This window comes from Tamandua tetradactyla, chromosome 9, assembly GCF_023851605.1.
Source record: "Tamandua tetradactyla isolate mTamTet1 chromosome 9, mTamTet1.pri, whole genome shotgun sequence".
Lineage (NCBI taxonomy): Eukaryota > Metazoa > Chordata > Mammalia > Pilosa > Myrmecophagidae > Tamandua > Tamandua tetradactyla.
Window position 1 is genome coordinate 102,412,921 of NC_135335.1, and position 18,811 is coordinate 102,431,731.

Genomic DNA, 18,811 nt, shown 5'->3' on the forward strand with positions numbered 1-18,811 from the left:
TTTTGGTGCTTCCAACTTAACAGAGATTTTGTGAATATAGGTTGAATGGAAAACCACCTTGAGTTTTCTAGAAGAAAAAAATTGTTTCAATACCAAGTGCTATTTCTCAAAAAATGGGCCACTTCCGCCAAGCTCCTATGGGAAGTCATGTGGAGGTTATTGGTCATGACTTGTGGTATCTGGGATGAATGTGGGGGTATGTTCAAGTGGAATTACATAGCAAACAGCACAATACAATAATACATGTATTATATTTACCCATATAGTTATTTTACTGGAGATCTTTATTTCTTTATGCTGCTTTGATCCACTGTCTAGTGCCCTTTCCTTTCTGTTTGTGCAACTTCCTCTGGCATCATTGTAGGGCAGGTTTAGTGGAGACAAATTCCCTCAGTTTTTGTTTATCTGGGAATGTCTTGATCTCTCCCTCTTTTTTGAAAGAAAATCTTGCTGGATATAAATTTTTGGTTGACAATTTTTTTGTTTCAACACTTTAAATATTTTTTACCACTGCCTTCCTGCCTTCGTGGTTTCTGATAAGAAATTGGCACTTAATATTATTGGCATTCCCTTCTACATAACTTTGCTTTGCTCCTGGAGCTTTGGGAACTCTCTTCTTGTCCTTGGCATTGGCAATTTTATTTATTACTATGTGTCTGGCTAGTTCACATTGAATTTATCCTGTTTGGGGGCTGTTGGGTTTCTTTAACATGCATAATCTTGTCTTTCATTTCATTAAATTTGGGAAGTTTTTTGCCATTATTACTTTAAACATTCCTTCTGCCCCTTTCTCTCTTTTTTCTCTTTGGAACTTCCATAATGCTTGATGGTGTCCCACAGGTCTCTTAGGCTCTGTTCATTCCTTTAATTCTTTTATCTTTCTACTCCTTAGCCTGAATCATTTCAGTTGTCTTTTCTTCAAGTTCATGGATTCTTCCTTCTGCCACCTCCAATTGGCTGTTGAAACCGTCTAGGGAATTTTTTATTTCAGTTATTGTGTTCTTCAATGCCAGCATTTCTGTGGAGAAATTCCCATATTATTCATTCACTGTTTTCCTTGTATCCTTTAGTTCTTTCTCTGTATTTCCTTGAGCATACTGAGGGTCATTATTTTAAAGTCTCTGTCTGGTAGGTGCAAAGTCTGGTCCTTTTTCTTGATGGTTTCTGGATATTTATTTTGTTCCTTTGGATGGGCCATCATTTCCTGTTTCATTGTTTGCCTGGTAATTTTTTGTTGCACACTGTACATTTTAATATTACAAGGTATTAACTCTGGGATTAAGTTTCTGGGCTAACTCTTAAGTTTGTAACCAGCTAGTGATATGACAGAGATTTTCTTGAATGCCAGGAGCTACTAGCTACAAACAAGCCAAGGTAAAAAGTACCTTTCACTCTCTGTAAATTGGCTCTGCTGTGGCTGGTGGTCTCCTTCAGATAGGAACTTAGCCCTCCTATCAAGAAGATCAGCCCAAGGCAAATGAGAAGTACAGGGTCCACTTTGTCTTATTTGAGCTTGTTCAGGGAAGCCAGAGTCAAGGATCCTGCTTTTCTCCTGTGCTTATGCTTACTAGCGGCTTCAGGAATCCCCCTTTAGAGTCCACTGGAGTTTGAGTGAAAACCCCCTGTACTCCCTTTGGAATTGACCTAGCCTCCCTCCTGGGTGCTCTTTTAAGTAACTTAAGGTGGATATTTCTTTGCCCAGGCTGTTTAAACTTATTTCTCAAACTCCCAACAGTTTTTCTGTCCTCAGGACAAAAACGTGACACATTCCGCTGCTTAGTCTCTCAGACTTCCACATGATAGATTGGCACCACTGATGTATATGTACTGCAGTGTGCACAGAGGGGCCACCCTGCTCCCTGTGGAACAGGGTCAGGGTCCCCAATGGGAGTGCAAGCTGGCTTCACCCTGCATTGAGGAGGGAGTTGGAGAGGGGCCGGCAAGGGCACCACTGTCTATTTTACATAAATTTGAGGAAGGTTACTGTCTTCAAGATTTCTCTGCTTCCTTCCTTTCCAGAGAGGGTTGGAACAATGACTGTCCTCAGAAAAGCCCCCAGCCATCTGAAGTAGCTGATCACAGGTAGAGATCTGGGATCAGACAGGAATTTGGAGGACTAATTCTTTATGTCACACCCGGTCTCCTGCAAGCTGCGACAGGAATGTGACCTGCAGTCGCACGACTGCCCACCACGAAGCCGGGGGAAGGCGGATGGTAGTTGTAGAAGGGGTGAAACTCACTGGTCTTTATTGCAACTTACCAATCTCTTCCCCTGCTTCTCCCTGGATGCCACAGTGCTCCGCCGGACTCCAGAGTTTTAAAGTGGTTGATTTGACTAGTTTCTGCCATTTCAATAGCTGCTCTCACAGAGGGACGGATTCCTGCAGCTTCTACTACACCATCCTCCCACAGTCTCTGATGACCTTTGACAATATCACGTGTGGGCCCTAAATGACGATCTGAAGTATCCCTCTTTCTTTTTCAGGATAAGCTAAATCTAAAGGAGGTTCAGTTTGATGACTCTGTGAACAAAGAAGACAGTATTCTAAGAGCTCATTCTGTGCCCAGTGACCTTATTGACAAGTTGGTGGTGAACTCTGAGAATTTACTGTGAAAGTTCGTGAACTGTTTGGGAGGGGAAAAGAATGAATATGTGACTCCCCTCTATAGGCCTTATTGTTCCGGAGAAAATTTTTTCAAGAGCTCCCAATTTCAACCAAAATTCCACCCAGAAAACCCCAACACCTGCTTTTGGAAATGCCAGGAGGACCTGTAGAGCAGCCAAAAAGCATCCTCTCTGCTGGTGAAAGTTTAGGGCCAGACCATTTTTGTGAAGAAGGAGAACTGAATCCACATTTAAAAAATTCATGAGCAACCAGAGTTTTCTTGTGTCTGAAAACTTCCAGACCAGACCAATAGAAGTGTAAATGCCGCTATGGCTTGAATCGCTCTGAGTCTCAGTGTGAATGACTCTTGCTGAGAGAAAAGATAAAGGCTTGGCAGGAAGTGTTTCCTTGGTCCCCTCCCCATTCTGCTTGAGCTAAAGTCTTGCATGCCCCTGAGTTGCCAGTTGAGCTTGGTTGGCATAGCTTTGTGACTTGAGTTGTGAAGAAAAGGGATTGTGGTAAGCCCAAGGGTTTTGCAGAAGAAAAACTCTTTATTTTCTTTTGTTCCAATAACATGTTTTCATTGAGGCCTCCTGACAGGTGGACATCTAAGGACAGGTCCAGGTTCTGAGGCCAATGGACCCCTGTGGTGACTATATCTAGCTTTCTCTAAGAATTGGCTCATGGTCGTAGCCTTTTCTGAGGTGATTCCTCAGATTTCCAGGAGAGAAGCCTGACTTTCTGTGTTGCCAGAGGACAGTTGTTAAGTTGACACTTGGGCTTCACTTTGCCTCTCCTAGGCTCCAGGCTCTACCTCTGAGACAGCCTTGAAATCTTACTCGCAACCTGTCCCTCAACACAGAGGCCAGGGAAGTAGAGTGGGTCTGCCGTGATGCTGTGCCTGAGACTAATCTCTGGTCTAAGTGAAGAGTCCTCATTAAATCTCCAGTGTCTGCAGCAACATCCCTTTCCCCATACCGGGACTCAGCGTACCTAGTTTATAAGTACTTTGACTTCTGATACATCAGGGAGTGAGGGAGGCTCAAGGGAGGGCACTAGGTAACAGGACTCCAGATCAGCTCTCTCTGACACTTGACCAGACAGGGACCCACCAGACTCCCACAGCTGTAGGTAGGCTCCAGCGGCCCCTGAGATTCCCCTCACAGTCCAGGACTCTACGCTCCTACTTTACAGTATGCTGCTACAGTATGCTGCTGATAAATCAAGGAGGGGACAAGTCTGCCCCATTTTCCAGGTCATTTTGTTAGCCCTAGAAACAGTTCTGTGAGACTTTCACTGCCCTTTTATCTTACACCTAAGCCCAGGAGTAGAAAGGCACCAGACACTGCAGAGCTTTTTTGTACAGGGACTCTGGCACCTCACCTTGGCTTGGGGCCCAGGAAGACTTACTGAGCACATCCTAGAAGGGGCTCAGCAGGGCCCAGGATCATGCTATGTTAGAAACTCCTCCTCCTTCACCCCAGCTTAGCACAGACCGTGTGAAAATGAATTGAGCCTTTAGCCCAGGGTTTAATTGCTGAGATCTGAGGAAATATATGGCCGGCACTGCACTTGTATCCTGATACTACAATGTCAGATGAGTTCCTGGCATGTAACGATAACTACGTGTGGCCTGTGGGAGGACATTGGGGCTCCCTGTTTTGATCTAGATGGGCTCTTAGGTACTTTCATAGGAGTCAGCATTTCCTAGAACTGTGTTTCCAGGAATCCAAGAAATTCCTTCAATAAGCCACTTTGTTCTCTAAGGCAGTTTCACATGACACAGGCCTAAAGGCTCAGAAACCACAGATGACCTTCCTTTCCTGGAATCGGGTCATGAACGGCTCCCATCCCAGCTCTGTGAGTTGCGTCTGTGGCCGGGGAGCAGGCCATCTGTGCTTTCTCTGTGTTTACTGACAAACAGACATTGGAAGGACACAAACAGGAAGACTTATAGCAAGGTCATTAAAAAGTGATAGAATTCCTTTTAAAGAAAGAATAGTCTGTGTCTTTGGGAAGGATGCAGGCAGGTCAGTGTCTTTCTTTTACAAATATATCATAAAAGGGCAGTGCAATAGTGGTTCAGTGGCAGAATTCTCGCCTGCCATGCCAGAGACCTGGGTTTGACTCCCGGAGCCTGCCTCTGTCAAAAACCAAACCAAACCAAACCAAATAATAAAAGAATGTAAAAATGACAAAGAAGCCAAATTGTGGTTAAGAAAAAAAAAGGGAGCTGCAATGCAAAAACCCTATACAGTGGTCTCAGAATTCGAAGGGGATGGAGAAAGGTGAGAAAAGAAAGACAGCCCAGAACCCCAACGCTGCAGCTGCTCCTCCGGGCAAGGCCTGTGCTGGTCTGCCCAATCCACCCAAGCCTGGTTTGGTCCCCATTTCCTGCATGGCCCTAGCTGCGGCTGCTATTGCAGGTAATCTCCAGTCCAAGGACCGGCAAACTGCTGCCCATGAGCCAAATCTGGCCCCCTCTGGCTGTTGTACGGTCTGTGAGCTAAGAATGGTTTTTACATTTTTAAATGGTTGAAAACAAAATCAAAAGAATATTTTGTGATGTAAAATTGTATGAAATTCAAATTTCAGTATCCATAACTAGGTTTAATGGGACACAGTCACGCCCCTCATTTAAATACCATCTGTGACTACTCTCGTCCCATAAAGGCAGAATCGAGGAGTTGTGACGCAGTCCTTATTGCTGCAAAGACTATAATATTTATTATCCAGCTCTTTATTGGAAAAGTTTGCCAGCCCCTGTACTAGCACATAGACTTCAGGCTCAGACTGCACTGTGTAGGCACGCAAAATGTTTTAGAGTTGAATTAATTACTAATGTTAAAGAAAAGTCAGCACGTGTCATTTAAAACCCTGGATTTCCAGCTGGATGGCAGCTGCCCCCTTTGCAGGGGGCACACATTCTCTGGCTGCCCCCGGTTCTCACAGCTTCCTGTTCCCATCCATAGCTACCTACCGTGGAGAGTCGGTGGCTGTTTATTACTCACGTCAGCGGTTCTTAACCAAGGGTGATTTTGCACCCCCCGCCTCCAAGACATTTGTTGTAATCTGGACACTTTTTTTTATTGTCATGTGTGGAGAGAGGGGAGCTATGGGCATCTAATGGGTAGGGGCCAGGGATGCTGCTAAACATCCTACATTTCACAGAAAGCCCCCACAATAAAGACTCCCCTGGCCCCAAATGCAATAGTGCTAAGGCTGAGAAGCTCTGTCCTGAATTAATCCCTGTCCTGAACTTTTGCCATGAGTTCGACTCAGTGTCCAAAGATAGTTCTAGGTGTCTCTCTTTTCTTTTCTCCTTAAATTGAAAATGCCTTCAACTCAACTTTACAATAACAACAAATCAAAAGAACTCTAAATGCCATCACATATTCTTAAAGGGGGCATCGGAAGACCTGCTGAGATACTAGAAATTAGAGGCACTCAACAGGATTTAGAACAATGATGGACTTTGTCATTTGGTTGACAAAATACTTGTTTCTTGTGGGGCATTTTAAAAAAAGACATTTCACTCTGAAGAATTGTGTTAATTGTTTTGTGTAAACATTAATTATTGATGGGGCTCATTTGTAATCACAGTAAGGAGCATTGTCGGTGTCTTACACTCTTATTTGGGGGTACAGAAGAACAGAGTGTGACAAAACATCATTAGCCGTCTTGGTTCCTTCTGCAGTTTTCACTGGACTTTAGGGACGGCTAGGGACAGAATTTGCTCAGAAGCACAAATAGCCTCCGTTACATGTTTGGAAAAGTCAGGAGACCACCCTTTTCCTCTTCACTGAACTCTGTGTAGGAATGTCCTGTCCAAGATGCCTGCCCTGTGCTGGTGAGAAGTTGGCATGGGAGAGGATAAGGGAAATAATTGCATGAGAGGGAAAATACCGTTGTAGTCAGCAAAGGAACAGATTACTGTTCAGGAAATCTAAATGCGCAGAGTGGCAGTTACAAATTGAATTGTGTCTCCTCAAGAGATTATGTTTACAGTGCTAACCCTCGGTCCCATGGATGTGACTTATTTGGAAATAGCGTCTTTTAAGATGTAATTACCCCATTTCCCCCTTGTGGGACATGACTCCCAGGGAAGAGCCTGGCCTGACATTCTGGGATTGACAATGCCTTATTGACCAAAAGGAGGAAAAGAAATAAAACAAAATAACATTTCAGTTGCTAAGAGAGTTCAAACAGAGTTGAGAGGTCATTCTGAAACTCGTTTACAAGCTTCAGTCAGATTTTACAAATTGCCACAGTTTGCTAAGCTCCAGGCAACAGTATTCCTGAAAACCCTAAGGAACACTGGACTCTGTCTAAGACTCTAGAAAAGTTTTACCTATTAAATTTATTTTTACAGACACATAAAGCCTCCAGAGGGCTCCTATGCCAGATAAGGCCTGCAACCAAGAGGTACCAAGTCTCTCCAAGAACATCAACCAGTTTCATTCCTCTTATTCAGCATGAATAAATTAGAATCGCCATTGCCCAGATATCTCTGAAAACTGAGAGAATGATTAAATGAGAGGGAGTAGTCGTTCTGAGAAGTTAGTATTTAACAAATGATTATGGTTACTGACTCATTGTACTAGATATTTCTTCTTGGTTACTAGTGTATTAGAATAGCCTAAAGGAAATAGCTGAAACTGTTGCACTATAATCCAGTAGCCGAGCCTTGATCTTTGATAATGATTATATGTCCATATGCAACTGGAAAACTTTTTGACTGACACCCCCTTTGTCCAGTGTATGGTTTAGGAGTAATAAAGACATGCATGAAAAAAACCAGTAAGTTGGGAATATGGGGGGAAAAACCTTATGTAAACTATGAACAGTAGTTAATATTACTACTTTAATAATCTTTCATCAGTTGTAACTATTTTTACTGTTAAAAACATAGTAGAATTACAAAAAAATTGCTATCATCAATTGTAACAAATTTTCCATACCGATGAAAATATTGGTGGTGGGGCGGTTTATGGGAATCCCGTATTTTATGCATGATTGGTTTGTAAACTTGTAACTTCTCCAGCACAGTCTGAGGCGGCACAGCCCTGCCAACATCTTGACTTTGGACTTCTAGCCTCCAGGATCATGAGACACATTTCTGTTATTTTAAGCCACTAAGTTTGTGAATCTTTGTTATAGCAAACTAAGACACTGCTGATTTTGTTTCTGTCATGCCCACCTTCAGTACATTCATGTGAGATTAAATGCCAGGGAGGTGTCCTGAGGTCTGGATTTTGAAATACAAATCAAAATGTGCAAACCAGAGTGAATGTGCAGAGTATTCCAAATGATTACTAGTAACAAGGAAGATTGAACCTGTTTACCAAAGTGAACCATCTTCCATCTTTTTATAGGCTGGGCATGTTGTCTTTTCTTTTGGCATAGGCAGGATCCAGGATTTGAACCCGGTCTCCAGCTTAGCAGGCAAGAATTCTTGCCACTGAGCCACCTTTGCACCACCCTGGGCATGTTGTCTTTTCTGTGTATTGTTTATGTATTAATACACTCTATAATGCATGCATGAAAGCTCTGTACCCTTAAGTAGTTATAATATCATTGTTATTGTAATGGGAATGCCTTTAAAGTCCTTCATTATAAATGCATTTATATTGTGACCTTTCAGATAATAAAGCTGTCATACAATTTAATGTAATACTATACTTTCATTTTAGAGTTTTACCTACTCAGATGTTTAAAATGAGGCTCCAAAATTTAAATCTCCAATATCATTAGAGGATCAGGGGAGTCTCGTGGCTATTGGAAACACAGAAGAGTTACAGGTGAATAGGAATCAGAAGGTTACAAACCGTCTGAAGTGTGTAGTCACGCCTGCCCACGTGCCTCCTGCCAAGGATGAGGCTGGCCTCATGCTTGTGAGTCTTCCCATTTCTTTCCTCATGGCAGCATATCCAAACTTCTTCCAGCTCCTCAGGTTCCTTCTGGGTCTCACCTCACTGCTCTTGGCAGACGACAGTGTCTCCCACTTTACTGAAGACATGCCATCAGCCCTTTGTCGCTGCTCTGGCCAAACCTTCCCCATGAATTCTGGATTCTGTACCTCCTCCAACCCCTCCCAGAACTCCAACTCCTCCCTCTCCAGCAGTTCCTTCTCTTCAGTTCCTAAACATGTTCAGGTTACTTTCATCTTAAAAGAGAGAGAAAAAAGATCCCTCTCTCAATCTTCATTTCCCTCTGGCTGGCCTCTGACTCTCTTCACAGACCAGCCTGTGGTTTAGTGGCACAATGGTTCGCATCCTGGGTAGCAAGTTGTCCAGGACACTGGAATTCCCCCTTCTTTTCTTGGTAGTGAGATAATCGTATGGCTAGAAATTTTTAGAGGTATAGGCAGCAAATCACCACATAGCAGACTATTGGGGTTGGGGGAATGACAAGGACTCCAGAACAGTCTCCACTGTACCCAAATAAATGTAAGGCAAATACCCACCCGTTGTCCTGGAGCTGGGCGATTTTTCACATGCAGTTACCTTGGGCTGAGATGTCCAGTTCATTACTAAGATTACCAAAACTAACCTTTACCATCACTTTTGTGTAGGTGCTCTGCTAAGGGCTGCGCACATTTTAACCAGTAATCCTTACATCACTGTGAGGGAGGTAACTGTGCTGCTTTGAAACTGTTGTACTTCAGAAAAGCCATGCTCTTTAACCCTGATTCAGTATTGCTGGGTGGGAGTGTTTGATTAAGTTGTTTCTATGGAGATATGACCCACCTGATTGTGGGTAGGACTTTTTGATTAGGTGGTTTCCACGTAGATGGGTCTCCATCTATTCAAGGTAGGGTTGCTTACTGGAGTCCTTTAAGAAGGAACCATTTTGGAAGAAACTTTAGCACCCACACAGCCAGAGACCATTGGAGATACAGAAGCAAAACACCCCCAGGGAAGCCTTATGAAACGAGAAACCAGGAGAGAAAGCTAACAGATGTCATCATGTGCCTTCCCAGCTGACAGAGGTGTCCAGAAGCCAAGGACCCCAACAGATGTCAGCCATATGCATTCTCAACTAACAGAGGTGTTCTAGACAGCATCAGCCTTTCTTTTAAATTTTTTTTTACTTTTTTTTAATTGACACAACAACCTACAAGCACATACATTCTTAACATACAAACATTCCATACATGGTATACAATCAATGGCTCACAATATCATCACATAGTTGTATATTCATCACCATGATCATTTTTTAGAACATTTGCATCACTCCAGAAAAAGAAATAAAAAGAAAAAGAAAAAACTCATACATACCAGACCCCTTACCCCTCCCTCTCATTAACCACTAATATTTCCATCTATCCAGTATATATATATGTATTTTAATTTTAACATTTATTCTCCCTATTATTTATTTTTAATCCATATGTTTTACTCATCTGTACATACTATAGATAAAAGGAGCATCAGACTTACGTTAGCATCAGCCTTTCTTGAGCAAAGGTAACCTCTTGTTGGTTCCTTAATTTGGACATTTTCATGGCCTTAGAACTGCAAATTTGCAACTTAATAAGTTCCATTTTTAAAAGCCATTAATTTCTGGTATATTGCATACCAGTAGCTTTAACAAAACAGTACAGTACCAATACCCACTTCACAGATGAGGAAACTGAGGCTCAGAGAGATTATATCACTTGGCCATTGTTCTGTAACCAAGAAGGGGTTGATTGGAACCTAGGCTTTCTGACTCATCCCTGCAGTATGCTGTCTCTAGTTGACAATAAAGATGGCTGCTGAGTTCAGGGAAAGATAATGCTGAGTGGGGACTCCAAGGTGTGGAGAGTGCTTGAGAAGCTGTTCTTAATGGGGTGGTTAGACTATTCCCTCTCTTATTGGTGAGTTTCAGGATGCCTGAAATTGCGTTTGGAACAAGTGAGTTCTGAAAGAAATGCTGCTAGCAGGGGCAGCGGTGGAGCACCCTGTCCATGTTCATGGCATAGGCAGTGACAAGATGAAAGACCTGCAAGATGGTCTTGGGGTGGCTGCAGAGGCAAAAAGAGATCCCAAAATAGCCTGTTTAGAATCTGTGAGCACCGTGAGGACATGGGTGTAGGAAGGTCTGCTGGAAGAATGGACTTCCCACGGTTGTTGGAACAGGACACTGCACATGACTTTCCTCTTCCCATCTGTTCCCTCTTCTGCTGTTTGTTTCCTAGACTCCTTTTGGCCAACCCTCCCCTTGAACCTTGGAGTTCTTTGGGGTTCAGTTCCTTGGAGAGTCACACATGCTCTTTATTTGTGGATGAGCTCTTCCCTATCAGGTCTTCAACTTCTATTGCATCATTCCAAAAATCTCAGTCTCCACTGAGCCAATATCCATATTTCCAACTGCTCACCTGGAATCTCCACTGGGAATTAATATGTCCAAAGACAAACTCTAAAGACCCATCTCCCCAACTTATTTCTCCTCTTTCATACTTTATCTTTCTATTCTCCTAGCTACCTAAGTTGGACACTTGGAGTCATCCTAAACAACTTTGCCACCAACATCTAATTGGGTCAGATCCTTACAGTCCTCCTGAAAAACGAGTTACCGCCACTCCATTTCCACTGATACCTTTCAGCAGCTGCCTCAATCATTTTTGATCTGGATGTTTGAGAGTCCCCAACTGGTTTCCCTATCTTCAGCCCTTTATACCCCTACACCCAAATTCATCTTCCACATTACTTCCAGAGTGATGTTTCTATGCATAGATCTGATCCAACCTCTTGCCTTATTGAGACTCTTCACTAGCTTCCTATGACCTCTAGGTAAAATATGAAGTTCTTAGTATGGTATTGGGTGAGGTTTCTTTTTAAATTATTGACTCATCTGCTCTGCTTTCAAAGATCGCACAAGATTTCACAACTCTGATCCTTCCTTCATGAAAAATGAAAAACAATCAAACCCAGTCCTTAAGGTAGTAATCTCAAACAAAATCCTGTTCCCAAACCAGGTTTTAGGGTTGGTCAAGAGAAGGGTAGATGGGGGCCATTACATTGGTTATAGTCTCATGCCAGTTATTTGGATACCATGATTTATAAGCTTGAACTCAGAAGAAATATCTCAATAGAGAACAATTATGGTGCTGTGTTTACCATGTGTGAGAGGAAAATCCACCAAAGCCTTCTGTCTCCTCCCTTCTTACAAAGTTTAGAAATGTGTAGTGGTGGCAGCTGTCAAATAGTCCTCAAATACTCACCATCTCCTATTTGCGTTGCCATTTATGGTAGTTTGGAGCTATGTAGCCCAGAAAAACATGTTCTTCACCTTAAACCATTCTTGTGGGTGTGATTTCATTGTAAGTAGAACCTTGTGAGGAGGTTATGTTAGTTAAGGTGTGTCTCACCTCAGTCAGGGTGGATCTTAATCCTATTACTGGACGCCTTTATAGGTAGAATGAAATTGAGATAGGGGATAGGTCCTTGGGACAGCACATTTTTGCGGCATCAAAAGTGGGGTACATCCTGAAGAATTGGCCGCTGTCCTCCATTGTATATATTTACATAATGTTCACTGTAAGCTCCTCAAGGGCAGGGACTTATCTCTTTGAGCTTTGTAGTTCCTGCAGCACCTCATATAAAGTGCCTTGCACAGAGCAGGTGCTCCTGATGCATAGAATGAGTAATCTCCTGACATTTTTAGAAAGGTTCACTTTTTTCAGTGTGTGCAACACTGCAGAGCCACTAATGACTGGAAGAGGGCTGGACTCTTTCTTGGATTTGAACTGGTTGAACCAGACCATGCCACATCTTTAGCGCTATTTTGTCTTCTTTTCTGAAGATAACAGTATCATGAGATTTTTAACTATTAGGTAAGAGATTTCTGGGAAAACTTTGGCGTGAGAGAGATAATAGAGAAAATAAAATGAAATTTTAGAGAGTTGTTTTGTTTGTCAGTATACAGCCCCGTGGGGCAATTTTATTTTAGTTATTACTGGAGACAAGAGAAACAGATCTTCTGTGGTTTGTCAATTAGGTGGTTGGCCATGTACCCACTTAATGAAAGACCACTGGTTTTTAGCTTTTTCCCATCTTGGGTTCCTCACAACTACTGGTAGAATTCTTAGTACTTAGAGTTTAATGAAGTTGCTGTGAATATCTATGCCTGTATATAATAGCAGCTTTGTAAATATAAAATAATCTCAAATATGTTGTGTTTTGTATGCACAGCTACTAGTAGTGTTATCTTGGCCATGTTTTTATTCAAAATAAATAAAGAATTGAAAAAAAAAAAGTTGGGTAACTTCTCCTTCTCCTCCCTGGTTCATTTATCCAGCTATGCCGCCTTTCCCGATTGCTTTTGCCAGACAGGTCACCTACCACATCTGGCTAATGTTATTTCTGAAATGTTTTGTGAGCTGTCTTTGTCTTTCTTTCTTTCTCCTAGATTAAGGCCTCTTCAGTCTTCCATCAGGATCTGAATAATTCTCCTTAATGGTTTCACGTCCCAGGGTTTACCCTTTCTTGCCCATTACTCAGCCAAGTGCCAGAATAATAGTCTCAGAATTAACCCAGTTACTCAATTCATGAACCTGGAATAGTTCCTACAACAGTGATTACAGAAAGCCCAACTCCCAGCTGACCACACCATCACCAAGGGGTTAGGATGAGGAATGCAAAGGTCTTGCAAGTGCACTGAACATTTCCTTAAGTTTTGAGCCCTAGGTGCCTTCTTTGCTTCACTCTAGCACTGATCCTGTCACCAAGCTCCTCTCTGTTCACCCCCACATACACTTTATTTTTTGCTATTCCCTTATGGCGAGGTTCTCTGACATCACCAAAACACGAAGATTTCTTTACCATGGCGTCAGGTTAACCCAAGATCATGAGTCCTTTGCTCCAGAGGTAAATTACAATGAGAGAAAATTTGACACCTGCAGAACCATTTACACACAGCCTCCTTGTTTGGAAATGGAGCTGGCTTGTATTCCATGGTTTTATTGAGTAAGAGAGAGAAACCAGCTCCCTGTTGCCTCAAATGAAATGAAAAAGATTGTGATTGGATGTCTCTATTGAACCTGCTTCAGCTGAGGTCAGAGATTCATGAGTAGATTTCACCTTGGGCACTCCCTTTTCTGCTCTGAGAGTGGAAAAAACATCAGATTACTTCCCCCTTAGTTCCTGGCTGTGGATTGCAGATTTATTCTTCTGGGTCCACACTGATTCTGAGGGAGTGTGACAACTTGGAGGGTCCTTGATTCTTGCGGAAACCAGGCCTTTTTTCAAAGGCTTGGAAGCAGGGTGGGTAACTTCTGGATGATGAACAGAGAATTTAATAAAAATTCTTTTGACCAGCCCTGAAATTTAAGTCTCAGTGCAACAAAAAGAAAGGTGGTTTTGTTTGCCCCAGAGAAGTAACATGCCATTAACTTAAAAACAGTTTGCACCACTGCTCCCTCTCCTTCTCACTGGTCCATGCCCAACACCACTTTCAAAAGTCCACATAAAATTCTTCTCTTCTGGGAAGGCAGGCCTGATGAATACAGTTTTTGTCTGGATATAAAGGAATATTTTTGTCCTAAAATCATTCCCCAGAAAAGAAAGAGCCCCAGAATAACCGAGTCCTTACAAAAGTTTCTCATATTGCAAGTTCTCTCTTATTTTACTTTGAAGATAAAAGTTCTGTTTGGAAAGGACCTGTTTACTTAAATGATCTCATTTAGTGCTGGAGTAACAGGCATTCCAAAAGGAACCAGCACAAAAGGTGCCAAAGGCATAGAACAATGATTTAGTAACTCTTCCTGGGTTTTATAGCAAAACTAAACATACTAGATTTCATCATAAAAAAGTTTTTAAAAGATCACTTTATACAATTAACAGTGCTGAATTGTGCATGAGTGTGGTTGATAGGGGAAGTTTAGAGTCATACACGTCAACAGAAGGAAAGCCAACGTTAAAATATGGGAATGTATAACTCAGTAAATCTTGTAGTGGATGATGACTGTGATTAACAGTAAAATTTCTCCATGAAGTGGAGCAAATGTGTGGAACTATAACTAGGAGTTTTCTAGCTTGCTAGGTGCTGGAATGCAATATACCAGAAACGGAATGGCTTTCAAAAAGGGGAATTTAATGAGTTGCTAGTTTACAGTTCTAAGGCCAAGAAAATGTCCCAATTAAAACAGGTCTATAGAAATGTCCAATCTAAGGCATCCAAGGAAAGATACCTTGGTTCAAGAAGGCCGATGAAGTTCAGAGTTTCTCTCTCAAGTGAGAAGGCACATAGCGAACACAGTCAGGGCTTCTCTCTCAGCTGGAAGGGCACATGGCGAACATGGTGTCATCTGCTAGCTTCTTCCCTGGCTTCCCTTCACGAAGCTGCCCGGGGGGCATTTTCCTTCTTCATTTCCAAAGGTCGCTGGCTGGTGGACTCTGCTTCTCGTGGCTATGTTATTCTGCTCTGCTTTCTCTGAATCGCTCATTCTCCAAAACTTTTCCTCTTTTGCAGGACTCCAATAAACCAATCAAGACCCACCCAAATGGGTGGAGACATGTTGTTACCTAATCCAGTTTAGCAACCACTCTTGACTAAATCAGATCATCCAGGGAGATGATCTGATTACAGTTTCAAACACACAGTATTGAATAGGGATAATTCTACCTTTATGAAATGGGATTTTGATTAAAATATGGATTCTCTAGGGGGCATACTTCCTTTCAGACCAGCACAAGGAGTTAATAATAGAGTGGTGAATGGGAAAAACCACACCTATTGCAAACCATGGACTACAGTTACAGCCGTCTTAATGCACTTTCATCAACAGTAACAAATGTGCCACACCAACGCAGGGATCAATGATGGGGGTGGGGGTAAGAGATACAGGATGTTTTGGATTTTCTCTTTTTCCCCTTTCCTTTTTTATTTTTTTGCTTCCTGGAGTAATGAAAATGTTCAAAATTGATTGTGGTGATGAATGCATAACTATGTGATGATACTGTGAGCCTCTGATTGTATACTTTGGATGGATTGTAATGTGTGTGAATGAATATGTCTCAAAATTGCATTAAAAAGAAAAAAGGAGATCACTTTAAAAAGCAAAATGTTAAGAAGTTACATTATAGAGTTGATACATATGACTTATAAGGAAATCGGGGGAAACTATACTAATGTTATACAAGTCAGTCCTTAGGACTTAGAATACTGTTTTCAATGACAGTTTAATTGTGGTCAAGCCATGCTGTGTCTCAAGCAACTAGATGGATGCGACAGGGTCCTGGAAAATAGTGCTGATGACCCAGTGATGGCAAGGAAAGACCCTGATGCCCATGTGAATGTGAAGATTTGAATAGCATTATTTCATAAGGTTTGAGTGACCAAAAAACCAGCATCCTGTACTCCTGTATTACTCCATAGCGGCTGACTTAAAGTCTGCATCACAGTTAGACATCTGATTATTTAATCAGCATTCAACTCATCCAAAAACCTTGCTACGGGATCTTCCCATTGAGAATTGGGGGATCACTTTATATTTTTGCTTGCCTTGTATACTTGGCTGGGAGTTGGGTTTGTGTGGCCAGAACCTGCGTGCCCTTTCTGACATATTCTGTTTAAGACTATCCCCGTTCCTGGTGTTTATTTCATCTCCCTCTCCAGACAGCAAATTCCCAGAGGGCAGAGATGGATTTTTTTCTATAGTAACTCCCCAAACTCAGTTTTTTCTTCTGCGGTGTTTGGCGGGTTTCCGATCTGACTTCCCATTTTTCTTGTCTGAAGACTGAGGGGTTTGAACAAGACGATTTGAAAATTCCATCCTGACTGTAATTTTCGCTGAACTTCTGGAGGTGGGGAGGAGGGTAAATTCCTGACTGCCCACTGGCACTATGCAAGTTTGGGTAAAATAAAATCTGGGTATGTAACAGCATGGATAGACCTTGAGGACATTATGCTGAGTAAGATAAGCCAGAAACAAAAGGACAAATCCCGGGTGGTCTTACTGATATGAACTAACATTAATGAATGAACTTGGAGAATTTCAGTTAAAAACAGAGACCATCAGGAGATAGAAATAGGGTAGATATTGGGAAATTGGAGCTGAAGGGATACAGATTGTGCAACAGGACTGATTGTAAAAATTCAGACATGGACAGCACAATACTACCTAACTGTAATACAATAATATTAGAACACTGAATGAAGCTGAATGTGAGAATGATAGAGGGAGGAGGCCTGGGGGCACAAATGAAATCAGAAGGAAAGATAGACGATAAAGACTGAGATGGTATAATCTAGGAATGCCTAGATTATACAATAATAGTGACTAAATATACAAATTAAAAAATGTTTTTGCATGAGGAAGAACAAAGGAATGTCAATATTGCAGGGTGTTGACAAAAGATGGTAATTCATCTTTTAAAACTTTAACCTATGTGTGAGACTAAAGTAAAAAATGTTTTGGTACAAAATTTATAGTTTGACTAGTGCATTTCCTAATATAACTTATATGGACAGTTTAAGTGAACACCATAAGTACATGGAATCTTGAGTAGGGCATGAGATTTTGTAGGTTTGACTAGAGTGATGCCCCAATAAATCCCAGAGTGATTTGAACAGTGAATAAAAAAGTATTTGCAAAGTCCTCTTCAGGGAACGGTGAGAAAGGGGAAAAATTCAACTTCCCCATGTGGAGAATTCCTGATATTCTCACAAGCTTTGGGGACAGCCAAAGCAATAGGCTGAGCCCCCAATCTTGGCATTTGTTCATATGAAACTTAATCCTGCAAAGGATAGGCTAAGCCTACTTAAAATTAGGCCTAAGAGCCTGAGGGCACAAATGAAATCAGAAGGAAAGATATACGATAAAGACTGAGATGGTATAATCTAGAAATGCCTAGAGTGTATGATAGTGACTAAATGTACAAATTTAAAAATGTTTTGCATGAGGAAGAACAAAGGAATGTCAATAATGCAGGGTGTTGAAAATAGATGGTAATTAATATTTTAAAACTTTAACTTATGTGTGAGACTAAAGCAAAAAATGTTTATTTGGTACAAAATTTACATTTTGACTAGTGTATTTCCTAATATAACTTATGTGGACAGCTTAATTGAACACCATAAGTACAGAGAACCTTAAGTAGGGCATGAGATTTTTGTAGGTTTGTCCAGAGTGATGCCTCAATAAATTCCAGAAGAATTTGAACAGTGAATAAAATAGTATTTAAAAAGTCCCTTGGGGAATGGTGAGAAAGGGGGAAAATTCAGCTTTCCCAAGTGGAGAATTCTTGATATTCTCATAAGCAGTGGGGACAACCAAAACAATAGGTTGAGATCTCAATCTTGGGGTTTGTTCATATGAAACTTACCCCGCAAAGGATGGGCTAAGTTTACTTGGGATTGGGCCTGGGAGTCTCCCCCAAGAGAGCCTCTTTTGTGGCTCGGGTGTGGCCTCTGTCAGCCCACACAATGGGCAGGCATGCTGCCCACCCCCTCTCTGCATGGGACGTGACTCCCGGGGGTGTGAACTTTCTTGGCAAAGCGGGACGGAGATCCTGTAATGAGCTGGGACTCAGCACCCGGGGATTGGGGGGGACCTTCTCCACCGAAGGGGGAGGAGAGAAGTGAGACAAGGTAAAGTGTCAGTGGCTGACAGATTCCAAGCAGAGTTGAGAGGTTGTCCTGGAGGTTATTCTTATGCATTAAATAGATACCACCTTTTTAGTTAAGGCATAATGGAGAGGCTGGAGGGAACTGCCTCTGTAGAGCTGTGTTCCAGCAGCTATGTTTCTTGAAGATGCTATAGTTTTTGCAATGTGACTGTGTGATTGTGAAACCTTGTGTCTGATGCTTCTTTTATCTATCTTATGGACAGATGAGTAAAACATATGCATTAAAAATAAATAAATAATAGGGGGAACAAATGTTAAAATAAATTTAGTAGATTGAAATGCTAGTGATCAATGAAAGGGAGGGGTAAGGATTATGGTATGTGTGAATTTTTTTGTTTTCTTTTCATTTCTTTTTCTGAATAGATGCAAATGTTCCAAGAAATGATGATGATGATGAATATACAACTATGTGATGATATTGTGAGTTATTGATTATATACCAAGAATGGAATGATCATATGGTAAGGATATTCGTGTTTGTATGTTGTTACATTTTAAAAAAATTTAAAATTATAAAAATGAAATCTGGGATGCATTTTAAAAATAAAATTTATAAAAACATGTCTCATGTCTGTCTACTCATCCCAT

General features: G+C 41.6%; 1 protein-coding gene across 3 annotated transcripts in view; it reads left to right on the forward strand.

Moving 5' to 3' along the window:
- The window catches only part of IL31RA (interleukin 31 receptor A), a 70,527-nt gene extending 51,866 nt beyond the window's left edge, over positions 1-18,661 (forward strand). Inside the window, exon 16 of one of the 3 annotated variants that reach the window (XM_077117178.1) lies at positions 18,587-18,661. In XM_077117178.1, the coding sequence (XP_076973293.1) occupies positions 18,587-18,655 (69 nt within the window). In that variant the 3' untranslated portion in view covers positions 18,656-18,661. The other 2 variants (XM_077117177.1, XM_077117179.1) reach the window with 2 other exon arrangements.
- Positions 18,662-18,811: the final 150 nt, after the last annotated feature.